The sequence below is a fragment of the Trematomus bernacchii genome, unplaced genomic scaffold (assembly GCF_902827165.1).
Source record: "Trematomus bernacchii unplaced genomic scaffold, fTreBer1.1, whole genome shotgun sequence".
NCBI lineage: Eukaryota > Metazoa > Chordata > Actinopteri > Perciformes > Nototheniidae > Trematomus > Trematomus bernacchii.
This window is the reverse complement of record NW_022987686.1, coordinates 2199261-2219283: the sequence shown is the minus strand read 5'-3', so window position 1 is coordinate 2219283 and position 20023 is coordinate 2199261. Positions and strand designations below refer to the sequence as shown.

The window sequence follows — 20023 nt, the reverse complement described above, 5'->3', positions numbered from 1 at the left end:
ACCAATTTCCTCGGGATTAATAAAGTTTTCTGATTCTGATTTACAGGAGGAAGGTTGCTCCTCTGGACTCCATCGGCAGCTTTCAAATGGCCAGTTTCCGAAACAGAAAGGTGAGTTACAAGATAAAAATACTGTGGGAAAACTGTTCATAAAGTAACTACATTAGAAGCTATACTTGGGGGGAAATTACTGTGTGTTTAGTAATGCTAATGGTACAAGATAGTTTTAATGAGCACTAATTATCTACGTCAGTTATTAAATGTTGTAATTGTCATTAGAGAATCAGGGTCTTTTTCCCTTTCCATGTCTCGGATCACATTTATTTTTCATCATTTGCTTAAAGAAACCTTTTTATTGGCATGGCTAGCCAAGGTTTTCACACCATTAGCTTGATAAGCTTCTGATTTATAGCATTGCTAATTCTAATTAGGTGAACATTTGTGTTTCTTTTACAGGATGAACCCTGAAATCTCCTGGGAAAAATACAGGGAGTGAAGCGCAACTCCAATTCCATATTTATTCTGTATTATTTAACTCACTGCCATACTAACCAGTGAGATGCCTGTCGACCATCTCCCTCTAGTGGTAGAAGATGCAAACATGACAAACACTGCTGTGTGCAAAGATCTAATTAAATGTGACAAAATAACTGTTAGGAAAGTCTTTGTTGTACGTGTCCTTTTAATAAAAATGATTTGAAATATCACTTTTATGCTCCCAAAGACTTTTATTTTTCAAGCTACAATTAAAGAAAACAATATCAGACTGCAGAAAATATAGATTTTGCTTGGGTATTTTCTCTCTTCACTTTCACATATGTACAGTTGTCAAAGAACAGGATATGTACACAGAATTTGAAGTTGTAGAGAGAGTGCAACTGCTACTGGAGACTTACCAAGACTCTCCCACCAACAAAAGAAAAAGCACATGGTAAAAACCAAACAACATAAACAAATGCCGCAACCTATGCGGCGCCAACTTCTTTTCTGTACACTACAACTTTGTTCTCGATGTGAGACAATCTTATGTCCATTCTCTGATGTGGGGCGCATCTCTAATCCCGCTTCTCAGAAAGCTAAGAAATAAACAATCACATGAAACAAAAAAACAATATTTTACAACCATTCATAAATGAGCCTCATAGCCACTTTGATAGTGAAAGGACTGCCAAACCACTCGTCTTACAGCAACGTTACGCCCTCATTTCAGATGAGTTTTAAACATGAGAAACTAAAAACCACACATGAAACAAAGACATCAAAAATTAACAGCTTTCAATGTAAATGTTGTTCATGGTAAATGGCTATCATTGATTAACAAGCCAGACAGGGAGAAACATTAAGCGCTTAATAATGGATGTACACAGCAACATGCCAAGTACAGATTTAAACCAGCCGTAGCTTATCATATCCCAAATACTACCCATACACGCAGTGGATTGATATTTGGGTATATACTTAGAAAAGTGCACTGCTGAGAGAATTGTCTATGTGCAATTTGAAATTCAATTGCAGATTCTATGAATTTAAAAGGTTAGACTTATTCTAGAGGAGTGAGATCTCTATATTTAAAGTTCAGTGATCATCACTGACAACCGAAACAAAAATGCAAACTCAATAAATCGCCAAAATGCGATCAAAAATAGAATGAGCTGCCCGAGTATTATTATGACATACTTCTAAACAAATAACAGGGTTTACGTTTCCCAAATCTTACGTTTAAAATGTTCTCAATGTGTAAAACTTTGCATTGATTTGAAGTTGAGAGGAAATGGCTATCAACCTGAAACACTTAAGGAAAATTCCACTGATTTGTCTAAATCCTCAAGAAATAATTTAAGTCGAAATGCACCTTCAGTTAATATGAGAACAAGTGTTTATGTGCACATCACAAGCACAGTATACAACGATAAAGCCAATTCATTAGTAACAAATAAATGATTCTCCACTGTCACTGTTGTCTTCCGTCCAGTTCTTCACATTAGCCAAATAAAAAAAACGTAAGAAACAAAAAAAACAGAAACCGTGAAGGATAAATAAGAATGGTTGTGATTGTCAAAATAAATCCTACAAACTGACAATACAGTTGCCATCCAGGTGATGATTTAGGCTGTTTTGGCTGTAGGCATCGAAGAAAACAAGTGTCAAGAGGACAGCAAAAACAGGGGGGGGTGGGGGTGGGGTAGCTCCTCGTCCCTCCCGTCCTCTCCATGCCTACGGGTCCTTTTTGTTTCCAGACCGCCGCACGTCCCTGCACTTGTGGCAGTAAAAGATGTCCGGAACGTTGGACTTCTTGATCTTCGCACACGACAGATGCACCCAAATGCCACACTGGTTGCACTCGATCATCGGCCGTCCTGCGAATGGCTTCCCACAGTAACAGGTGATCAAGTCCCATGAATCATCGCCTGTGTTGACAAAGAGAACAGGGGTATAGGATATCATTATGGTGGCATGTTTGGAAATAACACTCAACTGCTATTGTTTTTATATGATTACCAATACTGGAGGGATTGGATCATATTTGAAATCACAACACTGTTTATTGTTCAGAAATATATTCAAATGAGCAGTTTGTGATTTTTCCTTGATCACAAACGGCTAAAATTTTTTAGGACCTGTCGATTTTTTTAGGACCAAACACATGTGTTTTGTTAAGCTGGAATATCTCTGGCGCTCCACACAAAAAAGGTATTACAACACATATTTAGCTTTTTACAAATATTGTGATTGCTGCGATTTGGATATTGCACTAGTCCATATTGTAGATTTCAATTAAATGTTATGCAGCCCTTAAAATTATAGCTGGTAAAATGTCTTCAATCAGTGTTTATTTAGGACAGAAGCCCTTTTAGAATTAATTGTTTGCTTCACATACCTGACTCCACCATAATGTCTTCGTCAGCGATCCAGGTCTCCCCCTCACTGGAGCTCATCTCTGCTTCCTGGAGGGCCTCCTCCTGCTGCAGCTTCCCCAGGCCCTGCATGCCGAGGGTGGAGCCCACATGCTCCGTCAGTTCGTCCCTGGCTGGTCGTACCTCCGTATGCGTGTGCCGTGCCTCAGAGTCTGTCTCGCTTTGAGTCGCGGAAGTTTTGAGCTTCTTAGGCTTCGGCTGTTTAGAGTTTTTGCTGCGTTTAATGCGTGCCCTTTTCTCGCCTTCGCTGCTGCCACTATCAACCCCCGGCATGGCAGAACCCAGCGAGAGCTTTTTCAGCTTTTTGTCCTTCTTGCGCTCGGCCTTAGAACTGGCCTGGCTCTCGTATAGAGAGTCTTTAAGGCGCATCTTGTCCAGCAAAGTGCTGTCAGAGTGCATGCGGCGAATACTTTTTCCCTTGTTTGCTCGAGCTTTACGAACAAATGTGTGGATGGTGTGGATGTCTGAGCTTCCATCTGCCCATGTGTTGCCGGTGGAGCTGCTTCCTCCACCACCTCCATCTGCTGATAACCCCGAACTGTGAGCAGAGCTGGAAGATGTTGGAGACCAGGAACTTTCCTTCGAGACAACAAGAAAGAAAGTTTTGGAATATTTTCACAATCTGTAGTAGCAGTCATTTCTATTATCAACAGTGACATTCAAAGCAGCTTACCTCTTTTGGACTGGGGATGTAACCAGCATACGCCAGGACAAAGCTGCAAAACTTATTGAAGTCCTCAACAGTCCTCTTTTTCCTCTCGGGGGGCTAAAGAAAGGAAATGCATTTGTTTAGCAAAGTAAAGACAATATAAACAAAAAGCGACTAAAAGTATAACCGAGTGCATTTAAAGAAACTATGCAAAGTACTCACCAAAGTTTCCGTTTTGCACGACAACAGTGAATCTGGTGGAAAAGAAAGGACAATGCTGTAAGTCAAAAGTGAACCATTGTTGATTCCCTTGTTATTTTTGTACAGAAACAGCTTATACACAGCATTACCAAGCACCTTGTTGTCTAGGGGTATGATGGACACATGGGGACCAACGATAGCATTAGCTTGCTAACACGGCTCAATTACTTAATCAGGGTTATTAGTGATGAGCTGTTTTAGGAGCCGTGTTTGTTTCGTTACGTTCAATTGACCAACAGGGTTTAAAGATAACTGTTTGAGCGGAAAATAAGCAAACCAGTCATCGAGTGTTAACGCTTTTTGACTGAGTCTGCCAACAACTGCAACCGGTGTCACTTGACCACCATCTGAACTTTATCCTAACTCTTTATGATCCGGAGTCAGTTACCATTATTTGTTTATCGATTTATGATTACCGTTTAGACAAATGGTTGCCTTTGAAGAAGGTTGGCTTACAAAGCTCATTTTGTTGGCTGCCAGGCTTTTAAAATTGTGATTTTGTATTGTGTGGATGCTACCTGCTAACGTTAGCTGACATTTAGAGGAGAAGCTAACAACACGTTATGTCGTTTGCAGCTATGACTGCAACAGGGTTTTGATTAACGCGAGTCCCTTAATGCCCTATTTATTTACGAGATTAATATAAACTCGACATTGCTGATTGTTAATTTTGATACAAGCTAACTTGTGCTAACGTTCAGCAAGCTAATCACGCTGGCTGATTTGAAATGGAAGTGGGAGGCTTATTAGCAATGCTAGCTTGGTGTTAGCCAGGTGTAATCGATTTGAACCAATGCAAACATAATGTTTTCATTGTCTAATAATAGATCTATTTCACGTTAAAGATGACATGGTAAAGGGTGTTTTCTGTGGGCTGGTTCTGGTAACATTAGCTATCCAGCTATGAAGCTACATGGAACGGCGCGTTAACAAAACTAGCAAGCTAACTTAACTGTGCAACACATACGTTAACATTAGGTTAGCTACAGTCTTCGTAAATTAAAATAGATAAACTTTGACCACAACTTCCATGGCATTTTGACGACAAAACACAAGTTGGTCATGAGCAAGTGGTTATTAATACAGCATACGCAACCAGACGTAGTACTAACGGTAGACATAACTTACGCTGGGTTAGCCATCTTAATTTCCGCAAAACACGACCGATTTCAACAGCGAATCCATTAATATCGCTCGGAACAGTTTGTAATGTCGTGCCGAATATAATGTTGAAACTTACCTTGGTGCTCAGACATTATGTCAAGCATTGTCGCCTCACCAACAAGGCCCCGATCCAAGAAGCAGAAGCAGCAGGCGAGCTAGCCGGACAGTAGCGGCCGTCGCGCTGTGCCTTCCCCCGGCGTGGCTGCACCTTACCGCCGGGGAACTTCAGCAGCAGCTAGCCAAGGGCGCGGAGGACCGAGCACACTCTTCCTCAAAAACACTCTGGATCGAAGTTGTAACAATTCCTCCCCGGGTATCCGTAACAACAGCACAAGCAAAACGCCTGTGCTTTACACTGGACGCCACACTAACGTTATTAGCCCTACAAAATACTAATTCCTCTGTTGCTTAACGTGCTGCACTTAAAGCTCCCTTTTCTTCGTCCCTACATTTATATAACCATCGGTGGAAAAATATTGCAAAAACGTAAACATTCCTTCGATCCAGGCGATTGTTAGTCAATGCAGGTCCGTAGTGTGAACTTCTCAGAGCAAGTTTTTTCGTTTCTTCGCTGTAGGCACACAAAACGACTGGAGTTTTGACTTTATTCCGCACAGCCTTCTCCGTGCGCGGCAGAAACCTCTTGAGGCTGCCAGCGCAGTGTTTCCCGCGCGGCATGCTGGGTAACGTAGTTAATGTTGCGTTCATTCAACCCGTAACATGCATGGGTTGTAAAAATGAGTGAACTACATTTCCCTTATCTGAGCTAAAATAATGTAAGGGGAATCCTGGGATATGACGTTTTAAGACTGTACACCAACATGCTATCTAGCGAAGCATGCTGGACTTTGTTTGGGCTGAGAAAGCTTTATTTGTAATGATATATGAGTTTCTGCGACGTTAGGAGTTCATCACTCTCAACCGATAAGTATCGTTTCTCTTGCGTTAAATTCGTTCGAGTAAAAAAACAACACATTTATGTCTAAATAGGTGGTGAATCAGAGGCATGCTAACTAGCTGTAGCTACCTGGACCTTCTACATTTAATTTATATAACCAAGTACAATGCTGCCTGAATTACTGCAAGGCGTTGATACTGGAGGGCTTCTCGTAATCCAAGGTAAATGTTGTTTAGTCTGTTTTGCTTAGAGTATATATATATATATAGTAGTATAACTGTAAACTGAAACCATAACATACAGTAAAGTCATGTAATTTAAACTTGCATTTTTAGATTCTGCTTCTTATTCTGGGCGACATCTACTGCAGAGCTTCATCAATGCTGCATTGAACAGGTATATTAAGAAATGCATTGTGACAGTTGGTTATGTATGTACAAACACTTGTTTCTAGGTTATATAGTCGTTTAAAACAAACAAACAAACAAACGAATATATATTTACACCTATCTACCTTTGCCATGTTGTGAATTTAGAGAGGAAGCTGTCCATGTTCTTGGCTTTGAGGTCAGTGAGGAAGAGCTGAAGGATGGATTGAGAGGATCACCTGTACAGAGGTAATTTGATATTAGTGTTGACAGAATAACTTTGATTTGGTTTAATCCCGTTAATCCATTATTAAGCAAAATGCAGGATTGATCATCTGTTGTCTGTCTTCATTTTTGCAAATAAAAAATGGATTCCTGACATTTCTTAGAATTAATTATTAATCAATGATCGTGAAAACCACCAATAGATTACTTGAAATTAAAACATGCTTTTTTGCTCTTGACTCTTTTATTAGGCAGTTTATTTAACCTATAATCATACCCACCATCAATCATCTGTTTTTTGTCATTTCAGACTCCACTTTCACAATGCTTACACAGACCCCCTGGGCTGGACCGATCACCCAGCTTTCACAGTTCACCAGTTCTGTTTGGGGGAACTTACACGTCTGGTCAAGCAAACATCTCACTCCAAACCGGCTACCTTAGTGATCGACTCTCTTTCGTGGATTTTGAGACATGTCAGCACTCCCGATGTCTGCAGGACTCTTCAGCAACTTAGAAAAGGTCTAAATCATCTTCCTATTGTGTGTGTCAGTGTGATGTCAAAGTCATTTTATTGAATGAATGAAGGTTTACATCCAGGCTGCTTTCATTATACCTTTTAGAAAAATCATGGTAATTAAAACAAATTAAACTGGTTGATTTATATTATAATTAAGCATAACTATAGACCATGTCATTTTTCACCAAGGGTATTTTCCTGTGTTTTCATTAGGGGGAGCCGTGAGGTCTATTATCGGTCTGCTCCATGCAGACATGCACCAGAGGGGGACTGTGGGAAGTGTATGCCACTCGGCCACTTCAGTAATCACTGTAGAACCTGCAATGAGGGGAGACGAAGCTGTGGCAAAGATAACTAAGCGCTCAAAATCTGGGAAAGTTATTCAAGATGTAAGAATGACTCTTTTTTTTTTTTGTTCCTTCCCTTTTAAAAATAGTTTATTGCTCAGTTCCCTTTTGTAATGGTTTATAATTGGGGGTTTTTTTGTCCATAGGAGGAGATTTTCAGAATCAAAGATGATCTTACAGTTGTAGTACAAAGCAAGTCCAGCAAGGGAGCCAAAAAGGCTGACTCTGAAGAACAAGAGGTACAATAAAACATAAACTTAATCCATCCACACCATATGTGGTTCAATGGAATACAGATAGGGTTTACATTTTGCTGACTGACGAGTGCCCTTTCTGTTTTTCTATAGACGGACCCAACAGCCAACTTGACGTTCAACCTTCGATTATCTGATACAGAGCGTGAGGCCAAACAGAAACTTGCACTTCCTTTTGTGTTCAGCAAAGAAAAGTGAGAACAAAAAATAATGATTACATTCCACATATTTTGTTAATTTGTACAAATAACTTCAATGTTGTCCCTTTTTTTTTTATCTTACAGGAAAACAGCTCTGCTACACTCAGGCCCAGGATCAGGACGAATTCATTATGAGCCGGATGCCAACGATGACTATGACCAAGAGGATCCTGACGATGATCTTGATGTGTAGAATTCGGCCACAAAACCCACTTAAGGCAAAAAGGATCCATGTTTCATGTTATCCCTGCTATTCAAGAAACTTTTTTGTTTACAGTATAGGACTCTTACCGCCATCTCATGGAGTTTTGAAGATATAAAATAATGTACATTGCTGCAGGAACTCTGTATTATGTTTATAAAATGGTTATATCCAAGAGTGTTTTATAATATTATTGAGCGCATTTTTTTCAAACCACTTTTTTTTCTTGCTGAATAAAACTATTCTTTATCCAACAGTTACAGCACTTGATTTTTTTTTTAACATATTGAAGGTTGTCCATGTTAGGTACAATCTCATTTCCATCTAGTCCATCATCTAACTGTCTCTTTACACAATGATCTGTTGCAGTTGTTCCCAACATTGGAGGTCAGGACAAAATAAATATTAGCTGGGTCACAAGACTATTTCATAGATAAGGAAAACATACATTCTGTTCACCAATAAAAAATGTATTTCTCTGACTTTTCTCTAAGTTTTGCTATTATCTTGTAAAACACAAGATATTTATTTTATCTTTTTTATCAAATAAACTGAGGGTCGATAAAGCTGCCATCAGCCATGATTAAAAGTAATATTTACAAAATCAATTCTTAATGATAACAGTTGTATGTAATCTGTCATTTCATTGTAAATGATGTTGACACATTTGGATTCCTTAATGGGAGACCTCAACTATAGTCAATTAATGCCAAGGTATATGTGCATAACATGATAATACATTTTCAGTGATACCATTTCCAATTTGAAAATACACCACCAAAAAATCTGCTATTCAGAGGGGGATTATTTATGAGTTTCCTAAACATTTGAAGTAATTATCTGTGTAGAATGAACTCTTTGCCCACTGCATCAACTGCTAGTGAGCAAGGCCACGTGTCTTCTGACAGCTGTGTAAGCAGACCCTGCCAAATATGACAATGTGCCTATCAAAAGTTTTCACCCACGCCTACTAAGCATTTTCATGTTTTATAGTTTTACAACTTTCAATCACAGTGACATGAGGTTTATTGACACCAATCAAGCCACTGTTAAAACATGTTACCAGAAATCATGTCATATCTTGTTAAACTGCACTACTCTCACTTAAATGGTTGCTGAAATAATACATACCAGACTCAAACTGCTGATAAAACTGGTTATTTTTCACAGACTTTCAACCCGGCTCACACTCTTGCTCGTCCACGTCTGTTTATTTTCCTTCCACGTGGACGTGCTGCGCGCTACCACAGGATTCCTCGCGGAAGTGACGGCAAGGCGGCGATGGCGGCTCGCAGTTTCATTCCGGATTTCCACTGGACTACAACCCGATTTTAACCGGACCGGTTTGACTTTGTGGAACTTTTCTAAAGCCGTCTCTTTTCGGACGCCGCACACAGTGAAGTCGCGTTGAACCGGAGCTTGACAACGAGCCACCCCACTGCTTTTTTGGGGTATTTTTGTCCTAGGTTCAAGGTGGTCACCCTGTCGAGCTAGCGGTAGCTCGGTGGCTGCTAGCTAACGTTAGTGGGTACACAGCTAGCTCCACAGCTAGCTTGTCAACGAGTTGCGTGCTAAGGTCCACACCGAAGCAGCAGTCGTCGTGCGGCAGCTCTTCTTTAGACCACGTCCACGTTTGTATTTCACAGTAACGATGCGAATGCACTCCATTTAATGCTAATTGTGCCACAAGTGTGCAGAGCGAGGTACTCACACGTTTGCTTGGCCTCATGTTAATTTGAATTGCTAGTTTGGCGGCTGTGGCTAAAAGACGGGTTTTGACTATCACTAGCAAGCAAGTTCCCTTAGTAGTTCTCCCGACAACTTCGGGAAAAGCGTGCTATCGATTGAGAATATAAGATACTGTGGGGTCTTTGCGTGCTCGTCAACATGCTGAAGACCCGGCAGTGTTTACTTGGCATCCGCACTTTTCTCGGCGTAACGTCGAGAATATGGGGCTTCATCATGTACATCCTCAGGAAGCACCTACGAACGGTGAGAAGGGGTTTGAAATATATCTAGCATTTGATTATGTTCTGTTTCTGTGACAAGTGTGCACGGTCTTGCCACGTTGCCATGGGTCTCATGTGCCTAAAGAACTATTTTCAATAGTCCAGCTGGCTCTCAGGAAGCTAGACTACCTGTGTGTCTCACCTGTGCTGTAGTCGTCAGTTTCTTTTCATTCATCCATCGTGATTTTGGTCAAATTTAGTTATGGTAACCCCACTGTCTGAGTAGTATCAACCTCCCACTCAATACCATCAGTGTCAATTATGTTGCTGCATAATTCAGCAGAAAGATGCCTAGGACAAACTTTTAGGATATTGATTAGTCTCAACACATTTCATTTACAACTTAGTTCACAACATCACCAAAATGCACAGCTGCAACCAAAATAAACTTCCACTATAAATAAATCTAAAGGTTATTTTTACAATTAGCTGATTAACCATTTTTGCTATACAATGACACAATAGTGCAAAGTGTCTGTCACAGACGGTACAAAAATCAAATGTTTAAAAAGATAATCAATTAGAATTATATAATATGTAGAAACACTGATAATCCTCACATTGGAAAAGCTCAACCAGACATTGTTTGCTGTTGTTGGTCAACAAATATACTTATAATGAATCCATACCCTAATCATTTTTCAGTTCAAATTGGAATCGCTTAACCATACCATTTGAGGAGCAGCAAGTACAAACCCGCAGGTCACCTTCAATTGCTAACAAATGCCTCTACAATAAACATGGCATTTAAGGTGACAGAAGCTGGCCGCATGTAACTAAGACACTCACACAGGTGTTGTTGAGTCGTTAATAGACATGCATATGTACTGTAATATGAGCGGACTTCGACTCTAGCGCCATATCAAGCCGACAAAGCTTGCAGGAGTGTCCCTGTGTGTTGTAATCGTCTTGCTGTTTGAGGTTTGTCTTCAGTTTATTGTGCGGCAGTTACACTTGTCAACAGGCCCTGAGAGTGAGTAGACCAGTCCATGTTATGGCTGAAGTGAGGGGGATTATGTCAGCACAGAGAGCGTACTGTTCCCTTTCTGTTTCTCTCATTCTCACTCATAGTTAAGCGCTGTTGTTTACAATATGTGATGAAACATAGTCATGATCCAGTGGCCACCAAAGTAACAAGGAACATAATGAAGGTGATCGTAAAGTAAGCAGGTGATTTGATGAAAAAGATTTGCGCAAAACCTTAAACAAGGGATGGATGCAAGAGTAGATCACTCCAGTTTCTAGGAATTATTATAACCCAGTTTATAGATCTAACAATCTCCTTAACTTCTTCTACCACTGCCTGTAAGTAAGGCAGGGCTCACAGTGTTCCAGTTTGAGAAGGCCGCAATCCATGGAGTAACCTGATCCACACATTTGGATGGATATAGGCTCTATTGGATTATCAATGTTGGCAGGTGATAATCCCATGCATGCCACTTCGGGTCAACAGATGACAATATGGTTGATTATTAATCTTGCATAATGGTTCGGTTTATTATCAGCTGCATGAGACTGTAACAGTGTTTAATCGGGTGCGGAATTAGTGCTGGAAAATCTTGGCTAACAACACATTAGTCCTACTTTTAGGGGTTATAGTAGAACTTAAATGGTTTAGTTGATCAGTAAATCTACAGGAAATGAGACTGCAACAATTCTGATAATCATTTGTTTAAAGTTGTAAACAAGACTGCATCAACTTGTTTGGTTTTCAGATTCCCAGTTGTTGTAGCATATTTAATATCTGGGAAGCTGGAAGAAGTTTGAATACATGAAGTCAAGCCCTGAAACCAAATCATTAATCACAATAATCAACAGTATAGAAATCAGGTATTTGTTTGGGTTTGGAGAGCAGGATTATTTGAAATGTCAGTTGTAGGCAGCCCTAGTCTGGAGGAAAGAGACTCGGTCTGAGTTAGCGGGCCGAGGGTCCAGATGGAGACTCATGTAGGTGCATAGAGTCGAGGGTGAGGTTCCCCCCCCAGCTGCTGAGCACCAATAGGCTTTCCCCGAGCGGACTCTGCCAGGCAGCAGTGGGAGGGGACACTGAGGGAGGCCCTGTCCCAAGCATAGGGACCGAGGCTCGGTCAAAGTCACCCTGCAAGTCTCCTTTTCTCAGTGTGCCCCACGCTCTGCTGACACCAACCGACAGCTGGGGGGATAAAAATAGACCTGTGAAGAAAAGTGCAGAGCCCCGGGGCAAAGAGCGGCACCGGAAAGGTTCCTCTCTGTAGTCAAACTCGAGAGGGGGAGTCATGGGGTGGTCACAACTGAGTTCTTCCTCTGTTCTCTTGCCTAATTGCTGATGTAAAGCAAAGGGAGCTGATTACGAAATAATGGATTGTTTTAAAAGTTCAACTAGAAGTTTTTAGGACCTTTTCTGGTGATGTAAGCCAGCATTCTTTTATAGGATTTTATCTAGCGCATTTATAGCTCCGTTTAGTTTCAATCGTGATGCTCTCTTTTAATCTCACTGAAGATTGCAGCAATAAACAAGACTCAAAAACTACGTATTTTGCGTCAAAGGATTCCCAAACAGAGCTGTCGTCTAGTCCAGTTAAATAAGTCAAAATGATGTGTAAGACCTGGTTAAGTTAACTCTAAGTCAAGACCAAGTTCAAAAGAAAAAGTCCAGAGAGAATCCAGTCCTGTTTAGGACACTGTAGGCATAGTGTGTTTCCAGTGCTAATCCTCTGCTCTCGTGCATACACAGCCCGATAACAGCTCACTTTGGTTAATCCATGCAAAATTGTAGTCGACAAACTAGGAATGATGGTATTGAGAACAAATATATTAGAGTTTAAAGTAGATCACTGGCCCTTAATACTTACTCGTTTGAGTTATGCCAGTCCAGATTGAACTACTGCAGACCTGTTTCCAAAACTCTAACACCCATCCCTGGTTTAATATCACACAAAATGAAGTTGGAATTGAAGTCAGACACTTTGAAAAGTCTTTAATCAGTAAAAAGCACATACACACAGTTGAAATCTATCCGAGATGAATTAATCTCAACATGGTGAAGTACGTTTTATATTTTGTGTGTTGTTGTAGCAGTGTCCTAATCTGTTGTGTGTGTGTGACTGACTGTTTCCTTCTCCTTGTTCCTCTGCAGATAATCCAGTATCAGACGGTGCGATACGACACTTTGCCTCTGTCCCCTATCTCCAGAAACAGACTCAGTGAGTACATGCTATGATATCATCATACGGCTGCACAGCTACTGTTAGACTGTCAAGACTTGTAGAAATTGTTGGCGTAGAAATGGTAAAGACTGCTTTTAAGATGGAGGAGTTGCTATCAAAACATATTTGCATCAGGAACTGTGAGTGCAAGTTCAACCAGTCTGTCAAGGAAGAAGTTATTCTGCAGAAAAAGTTATCATTTGTGTCATGACTGTTGTTTGAAGGTGTATTAATAAGGAGGATAAGACAGGTGTGTTTTCTTGCTCAGTTGATTCAGAAAACCTGTTTTGCTACATTGGTTTGTTATTGTTATACAAGTCATTTGGCTAATCTTTAGTTCATAAAGCTCAATGAGATGACATTCTTACATCGTTGAAAATGATAGCCAACCAAGTAAAAGTAGTTATTTTGCTGACGACATACATGAATCCCCTCATAACATCAGCACTTTAAAGGAAATGTCAGTTGCACAGCTGTAAATGTGCATGTTTAATGAGATTAATACCTGACAATGAAACAAGAGCAGAGACTTCCAAAACCACATCAATAATAATTAATCCGTACCAAGACGTTTGACATTTTAAACTCCACTGCACAGCAATCTTTTACCCATAAAGAGGCAGCAAACAGACCATAGTGTTCCCACCTGTAGCAGAAATCTGAAATTAAAAGGTTAAAAGCAATTCTCCAAAAACCCTCTTGAGAAAAACTGTGAATTTTAGTGGCAGTTAAATGTCAGGATCCACCCAACATGGTGTGACGAAAAAAAAAGTATCTTCCTCCTCTGACTCTTACCTCAAGGTGTTAGTGGTCTGGAAGTTTAGAGGAAATAAGAAGCTTGAAGACGGCACTGACACTGGCAGAGCTTCCCTCCTGTCTGTGGAGAGCTCATTCAGAAGCACTCTCTTGACTCGGAGAAAGGATATGATTTCAGTTTCACTCTCCTCGCCTCTCACTCACTACCGCGACCTCAGCTGGAGATCCAGGTCCAGTTTCAAGTGAATCCTTTAGCTGTAGGTGGCTGGTATTTCTGCCGGTATTGTGGGCGGAATCAAACTAACGGTGGTTTACAAGTCTTCGTGGCACATACCTCTCTCATACCGCTCGCATCAAAATAATGAAAAGGCAGCTCCTGGAAGTCCTCGTCCAAAAAAGAGCAGCCATTTTTATGTAGTATATATGATGTAGTTTAAGGCTTTTTCAAGTTACTTGAATGCCTAGTTGACTTAGGGCGAATTTTTGTTTGTATTGTTTTATTTTGGTGTTATAACTTATGTAACCAGAACTCCCTGAAAAGCAGTTTAAATCCTTGGTGTATTATCTTATAAGTGAAGTAAGTTGATTTGAATTGGATGTGTAGGGCCCAACAGCTGACAATGTAGTCATCAGCTTGTGTTTAAAATAAGGACATGTTAAGAACCTGGTACTAACATGCGTCATTTGGTTAAAACACATGTGAACAGCTCTCATTACAAGTCTGGATTCACCCAAGACTCATTGAGACACGAACGCACATTTGGAGGTGGTCTGGGCCGCATATGGCTGCATTCTTTGAGCAGCGTGTCCTCAGTCACATTGAAGAACCACCTATACGACTTAGCGGAAGTTAGCGCTCGGATGCTAGATTTGTCCACGCCTGTAGCACTGTGTATTTTTAAACATCAGTCATTTCAAAGCATAGTCATGTCGTAGAAAGACCTTCAAGAAGGAACCTGGTGGTTCAGATCTTATCATGCTGTTGGTGATGTGTCTGTGTTGGTGCTCTGCACAGGACTGAACACCCACCAGTGTGCTGTTATCCTCACTTCCTCCCAAAAGCTTTTATTTTGATGTTCATAGAATGTATCCAAAAATACACATTCTTATGTGAGTTGGTGTACTTAAAGCTGTCCATTTGTGATCGCATCACAAAAGGCGCATGTTAATGCTAGATCTTAGATCTAAATCCAACTAAAAGCTTGAAAAGAAGGACATTAGGTAGCCCTCTTTAATTCTCAAGAAGTCATTTCACCTTAATGTTAACTATCTCTAAAATCGTTACACAGATGAGTATAGATTGCAACTTTACATATTATGTATGTATGCCTATTATACAGAGTCAACTATTTACATGTGAAACTATGTATTTATTTATCTTTTATATTAAAAAGTAGAGGTCTGTAATGTCATGGGTGGTAAAACTGGGTGTGTGGCTGTGACAATCATCTGTGTCGCTGTGTGCTCAATGTAAAACCGTTGTGCGTTTGTACATTTGACCCAAATAATATATATTGAGAATGATGATCAGCCTTTGAACCTCATACATATGAACTGTGCAGTCCTTAACTACAGAGCCTTTCCTTTCAATGTGCTCTAAAAGATATCAAAGGATGTTCTTATTTTTTCACTATAACACTTAGCAAGTCATGGTTTCTAAATGAGGTCACATGATTACTGACAGTATTTATCAGCAGATTTCACAGTAACCATAATTACACTGCATGTTTCCTGTGTAACTCATTTGTGTCAGTAACCTGGTTTCTTGTGTGCATGTAAATGTACGGAGATGAAGTTGCTCAAGTGTCTATTTTGTGTGAATAACTCAAGATGCAGTAAAGAGGAAGATTCTGGTTCTGGACCTGGACGAGACGCTGATCCACTCTCACCATGACGGGGTCCTCAGACCTACAGTGAGACCTGGCACGCCGCCAGACTTCATCCTCAAAGTAAGAGCATTCAGCCACATCTGTACATGTTGGAACACATATGCATTCTAAACTAAACCCTGTCTGTCTTTCTCTCTCTATGCAGGTCGTCATTGACAAGCACCCAGTCAGATTCTTTGTACATAAAAGGCCACATGTTGACTTCTTTTTAGAAGTGGTGAGTGTCCCTCTGCGTTCAGTGTCACTTTAATCCTGTATTAACATGGAAGGGGAGCGCACTGTGACGTAAAACATCATTTCCCAGGTCTTTCCCATGTCCTCACTCACCTTTAACCCCGTCTGCCATCCCTCTCCATTGAACTGCACTCTCATATTACATATTATACAACTTGATTTGCTTTTGCAATGATCCCTCGCGCCTTGCGCAGCGCTTACTGTAACTTGTTGACTTATAATATTGTCTGCCTTATGTGTGTACACAGGTGAGCCAGTGGTATGAGCTGGTGGTTTTCACAGCCAGTATGGAGATCTATGGCTCAGCAGTGGCAGACAAGCTGGACAACAACAGGAACATCCTGAAACGCAGATACTACAGACAGGTACCGCTCTCTATACTGTAATTACACAACATGTATTAAAGTTAATAATGCAGATTGTTGGATCCATTGGCCTATAAAGTGTCTTTATTCTCTCCATTTGTTTTTGTCTCTCTTTTTGCCAGCATTGTACATTGGATCTAGGTAGTTATATTAAAGACCTGTCTGTAGTACACGATGACCTGTCCAGTATTGTCATCCTGGACAACTCGCCTGGCGCTTATCGTAGCCATCCAGGTAAGACTACAAGTTATAGTTCAATGTATTCAGTATTTTGTACATTGACTCTCTGAATTCGGTGTGCAACCATCTTTAAAGGGACGTTTCAATCAGTGTTGATGGTCAATGTAATCCGATAAACCCACAAATTCCCTCAGTGTGCTATATTGACAGTTAACCTCCTTAGGGAGCCCTGCCAGGAGGGCATACATGTACCAGGATGCATTGTGCTCAAGTTTCATCCAGGCTTTGGCTATCCATATCCTCTTACATGGCCAATGCAGCCCAAGTGTCTCATATACATATGTCATCAAGCATAACGATGTGTTTAAACGCCTCTTAAACGTAGCTAGTTTTCAGAAGAAGCCCGAGAGCTTCCTAGAGGAGCAGAATAAAATAATCAAAGTAGGCCTTTCATACGACTTTGACACTGTAACATCCATGTCGGCGCTATATACAGGAATAACAGATTTTGCAGTTGCCAACACAGCTTTCTCTGTCAATATAGCACGCACTGAGGACTTTATAGGTTCAATCAATTACATTTACCGTCCACAATTTGTGTGGATCCAAAAAGAAGGTGGCAGATCTTCTCTTTTACTTAAAAAGTCAACAAGGTTTCATCCTAAACGCATCAACCTTGTGATGCCGCAGGAAGAGGTCACATAATTGAGCGCTTTGTTCTAAGTACAAAGCTCGTATTGTAAATGCTGTAACAGTACATTAAATCTGTAGACACTCTAAAGCTACGTGACCTCTTTAGCATAGCAGCTTAAAATCACCACCATGTCCATTTCACTGACACAACCATTTCTTTTTCACCCTCCAGACAATGCAATACCCATCAAGTCCTGGTTCAGCGACCCTAGTGACACAGCACTTCTTAACTTGCTGCCTATGCTGGATGCACTAAGGTAAAAGGCATAATACATGGCATGAAAGCAAACACTGTCTGTATACAAATGCTCTGGTAAATCAAGTAGTGCAAGTTAATGCCTTTAGGTTGACTGCAGGTAACAATAGTATTTCAAAAAAGGCGTTGACCAATGCTTGTATAATATTGTAGTTGACAGCACGATTAGTGACTAGATTTGCATCTACATGGCAGTACAGTGTCAGTTTCTCTCCAGCTTTTAGGCATACACCTTTCCTGTCCATCATGTTGAAACATCAGTATATTCTAAAGGTTATCTTGGGGAAAGTTTTGCAATACAATGTTCCTCGCATATACATATTTGCTTTCTTTCCGATTAGGATTAGAAGATTGATAAAACTCTTATTGTAGTTTGTTTTGTTAATATCCGATGCAGTTAGACCTTGATTAGCACTCCTATCTGGCAACCGGCACTGTAGTCTGAGACGGTAATTCAGTGCAGCTCGACATATTGATTTAGTGTCTTGTAAGTTATAGCGTAACCAGCACGAGAAATCCGTTTTTATTTTCTTATTATTTTAATCCTGTATAGACTTAAAAAATGAGATGCAACGTTTGTATTGGTTAGCTCCAGAGGTGGTAAAAAAGGCTTTATTTTTTACTTCAGAAAGAGCCTGTTGCAACCTGTTTGTAGTCTTTATGCCCAATAAGAAATATAAATCTTATCCAAACTAGTACTTTAAAAAACGTACAAAACCCTCCTCCAATGTAGAACTCTATAAATGTGTTTTTAAAGGTTCTTTACAAATAGATAAAGCTAACAAAAAGTGTTAATGTGAAGCTCTTCCTATTTTAATCACCTCTCTCTTTTACTCCTAGGTTCACCGCTGATGTGCGCTCCGTCCTCAGTCGAAACCTCCATCAGCACCGACTCTGGTGATTGGCTGAATCCAGAGGGGGCGGGGCTTGTTGACCGGCCTCTTCCTCTCTGCCGGCCTCCGTCCTGCCCTCCGCTCCCACACAGGCGGCCCAGCAGCCCCCTGTGAGCCCCTCGGGCGCGTCCTGAGGAGACGAGGGCTGGGGTGACCGCCTAACATGGGACGAACAGTACGGGATCACCATAGCCCACAAAACTACTGAGGAGGGTGGGGAGGGGCCAGCTTGTATTTTTTTTTTTTTCCTCTTCTTGATTCTTTATTTGTATTTTTTTTTTTTTTCCAAAACAAAAACGGAGCCTCTCTGCCTTATTGCTCCTGATACTGACTGTGCGTATGGAGGTGAGCTTGTGAGTCGGAGTATGCTTGCTGAGTTCGTTAGTCGTTTTTAAACTCTTGACAATTGGAGGGGCGGGGGGGGGGATCAGCAAGGCAACAAAGACAATTCTACAGTATTTCTTCATCATCATCATCAGACATTGCACTTAAGCAGACAATTCATCGTTTAACTGTCTTAACCTCTCAGAGCAGCTGAGCAGGGGAAATAGAAACCGCCCTTCTTTTAGATCCACGGTAATTCATTGATTCCTGAGGTACGTTTTATTTTCCTGAATGGATCAACTTCGATGGTATCATTCGTGGACTTCTGCTTGCAACACACCATCACACAGGCATTTTTTTCTGGACAAATAGCCGAGCGAACCCTGAGATTTTTGTTTTTCTCAGCCATAACATCAGTCTTTCCTCGAAGCTCCTCACAGGACTCAGTGACTGAATAAAAGAATGGCTTGTAACGATACGTGGACTGCCGTGCCGCCTTTCCATATCTGATTGTTTCTCTATTATAATATGTGATAATATGACTTCTGCATACCATGACATTTCGCTCTCCCCTTTGCCATCTGATGCCATCCTGATTTCACCGAATAGGAATTGCACTTAATTCTTTTTTTTCCCTTTCTATTTTTTGTTGCAGTTGGTTTTGTATTTGATTCAGATTTACAGCCTTCCTCTATCAGTTTCTACCCGCTCCGCTAACTGTATGGGTTCAACTACTAGACCCTCCGTCTTTAAAATGCCTTCTGAACAATGTCAGTCCTGTCAAGGCTCACACTGGCTTCTTATTGGCTCTGTCTCCAGGTCTGTGTTACTAATAAAACACTTGTCAGTATCGACCCGGTATTATCCCAGCTTGTTTTCTTTATATGCACTTTATTCTGAGGTCTTGGTCATACTTGAGGCAGAACATTTTTGCCCGATTACCTTTGCTATGGTAAGAGGGAGGTCCAATGGGTCACAGTTTCAGATTGAGGTAATAAGTGGGATGTTTGCTGGTCATATGCTGCCATCATGTGGTGTGACAGGAAACTGCAGGGAAAGGCACACTGCAACGTGGAAAGGGAGGCAACATGAGCATCAGTTAATACGTGTGTAGCCTTATATGGCCACTTATAGATAGTAATGTGTGTGTGTGTGTGTATAGATATAGATAGCTAAAACTAATGCAGCCTAATACAACAGATTCAATGTTATGAGAGAGGGGTTTATTCAACTGTAT

The 20023-nt window shown here is 40.7% G+C and overlaps 3 protein-coding genes across 3 annotated transcripts; 2 read left to right on the top strand and 1 right to left on the bottom strand.

The window, feature by feature from the left end:
• Positions 1-712: 712 nt before the first annotated feature.
• Positions 713-5633, bottom strand: phf23b (PHD finger protein 23b). The gene is made up of 5 exons (XM_034136888.1): positions 5065-5633; positions 3786-3817; positions 3588-3680; positions 2878-3493; positions 713-2407 (listed from the first exon to the last, which is right to left on the bottom strand). The coding sequence occupies exons 1-5, from the start codon at positions 5090-5092 to the stop codon at positions 2214-2216; spliced, it is 963 nt and encodes a 320-aa protein (XP_033992779.1). The 5' UTR covers positions 5093-5633; the 3' UTR covers positions 713-2213.
• A 102-nt stretch (positions 5634-5735) lies between these two features.
• Positions 5736-8256, top strand: elp5 (elongator acetyltransferase complex subunit 5). Its single transcript, XM_034136890.1, has 8 exons — positions 5736-6107; positions 6222-6282; positions 6423-6503; positions 6790-7001; positions 7213-7388; positions 7493-7585; positions 7694-7794; positions 7885-8256. Exons 1-8 carry the CDS (start codon positions 6053-6055, stop codon positions 7991-7993), a joined length of 888 nt encoding a protein of 295 aa, XP_033992781.1. The 5' UTR covers positions 5736-6052; the 3' UTR covers positions 7994-8256.
• Positions 8257-9192: 936 nt separating this feature from the next.
• ctdnep1a (CTD nuclear envelope phosphatase 1a) lies at positions 9193-19640 on the top strand. The gene is made up of 8 exons (XM_034136945.1): positions 9193-9994; positions 13127-13193; positions 15783-15901; positions 15987-16058; positions 16324-16440; positions 16563-16674; positions 17486-17570; positions 18410-19640. Exons 1-8 carry the CDS (start codon positions 9890-9892, stop codon positions 18468-18470), a joined length of 738 nt encoding a protein of 245 aa, XP_033992836.1. The 5' UTR covers positions 9193-9889; the 3' UTR covers positions 18471-19640.
• The last annotated feature ends 383 nt before the right edge of the window (positions 19641-20023 follow it).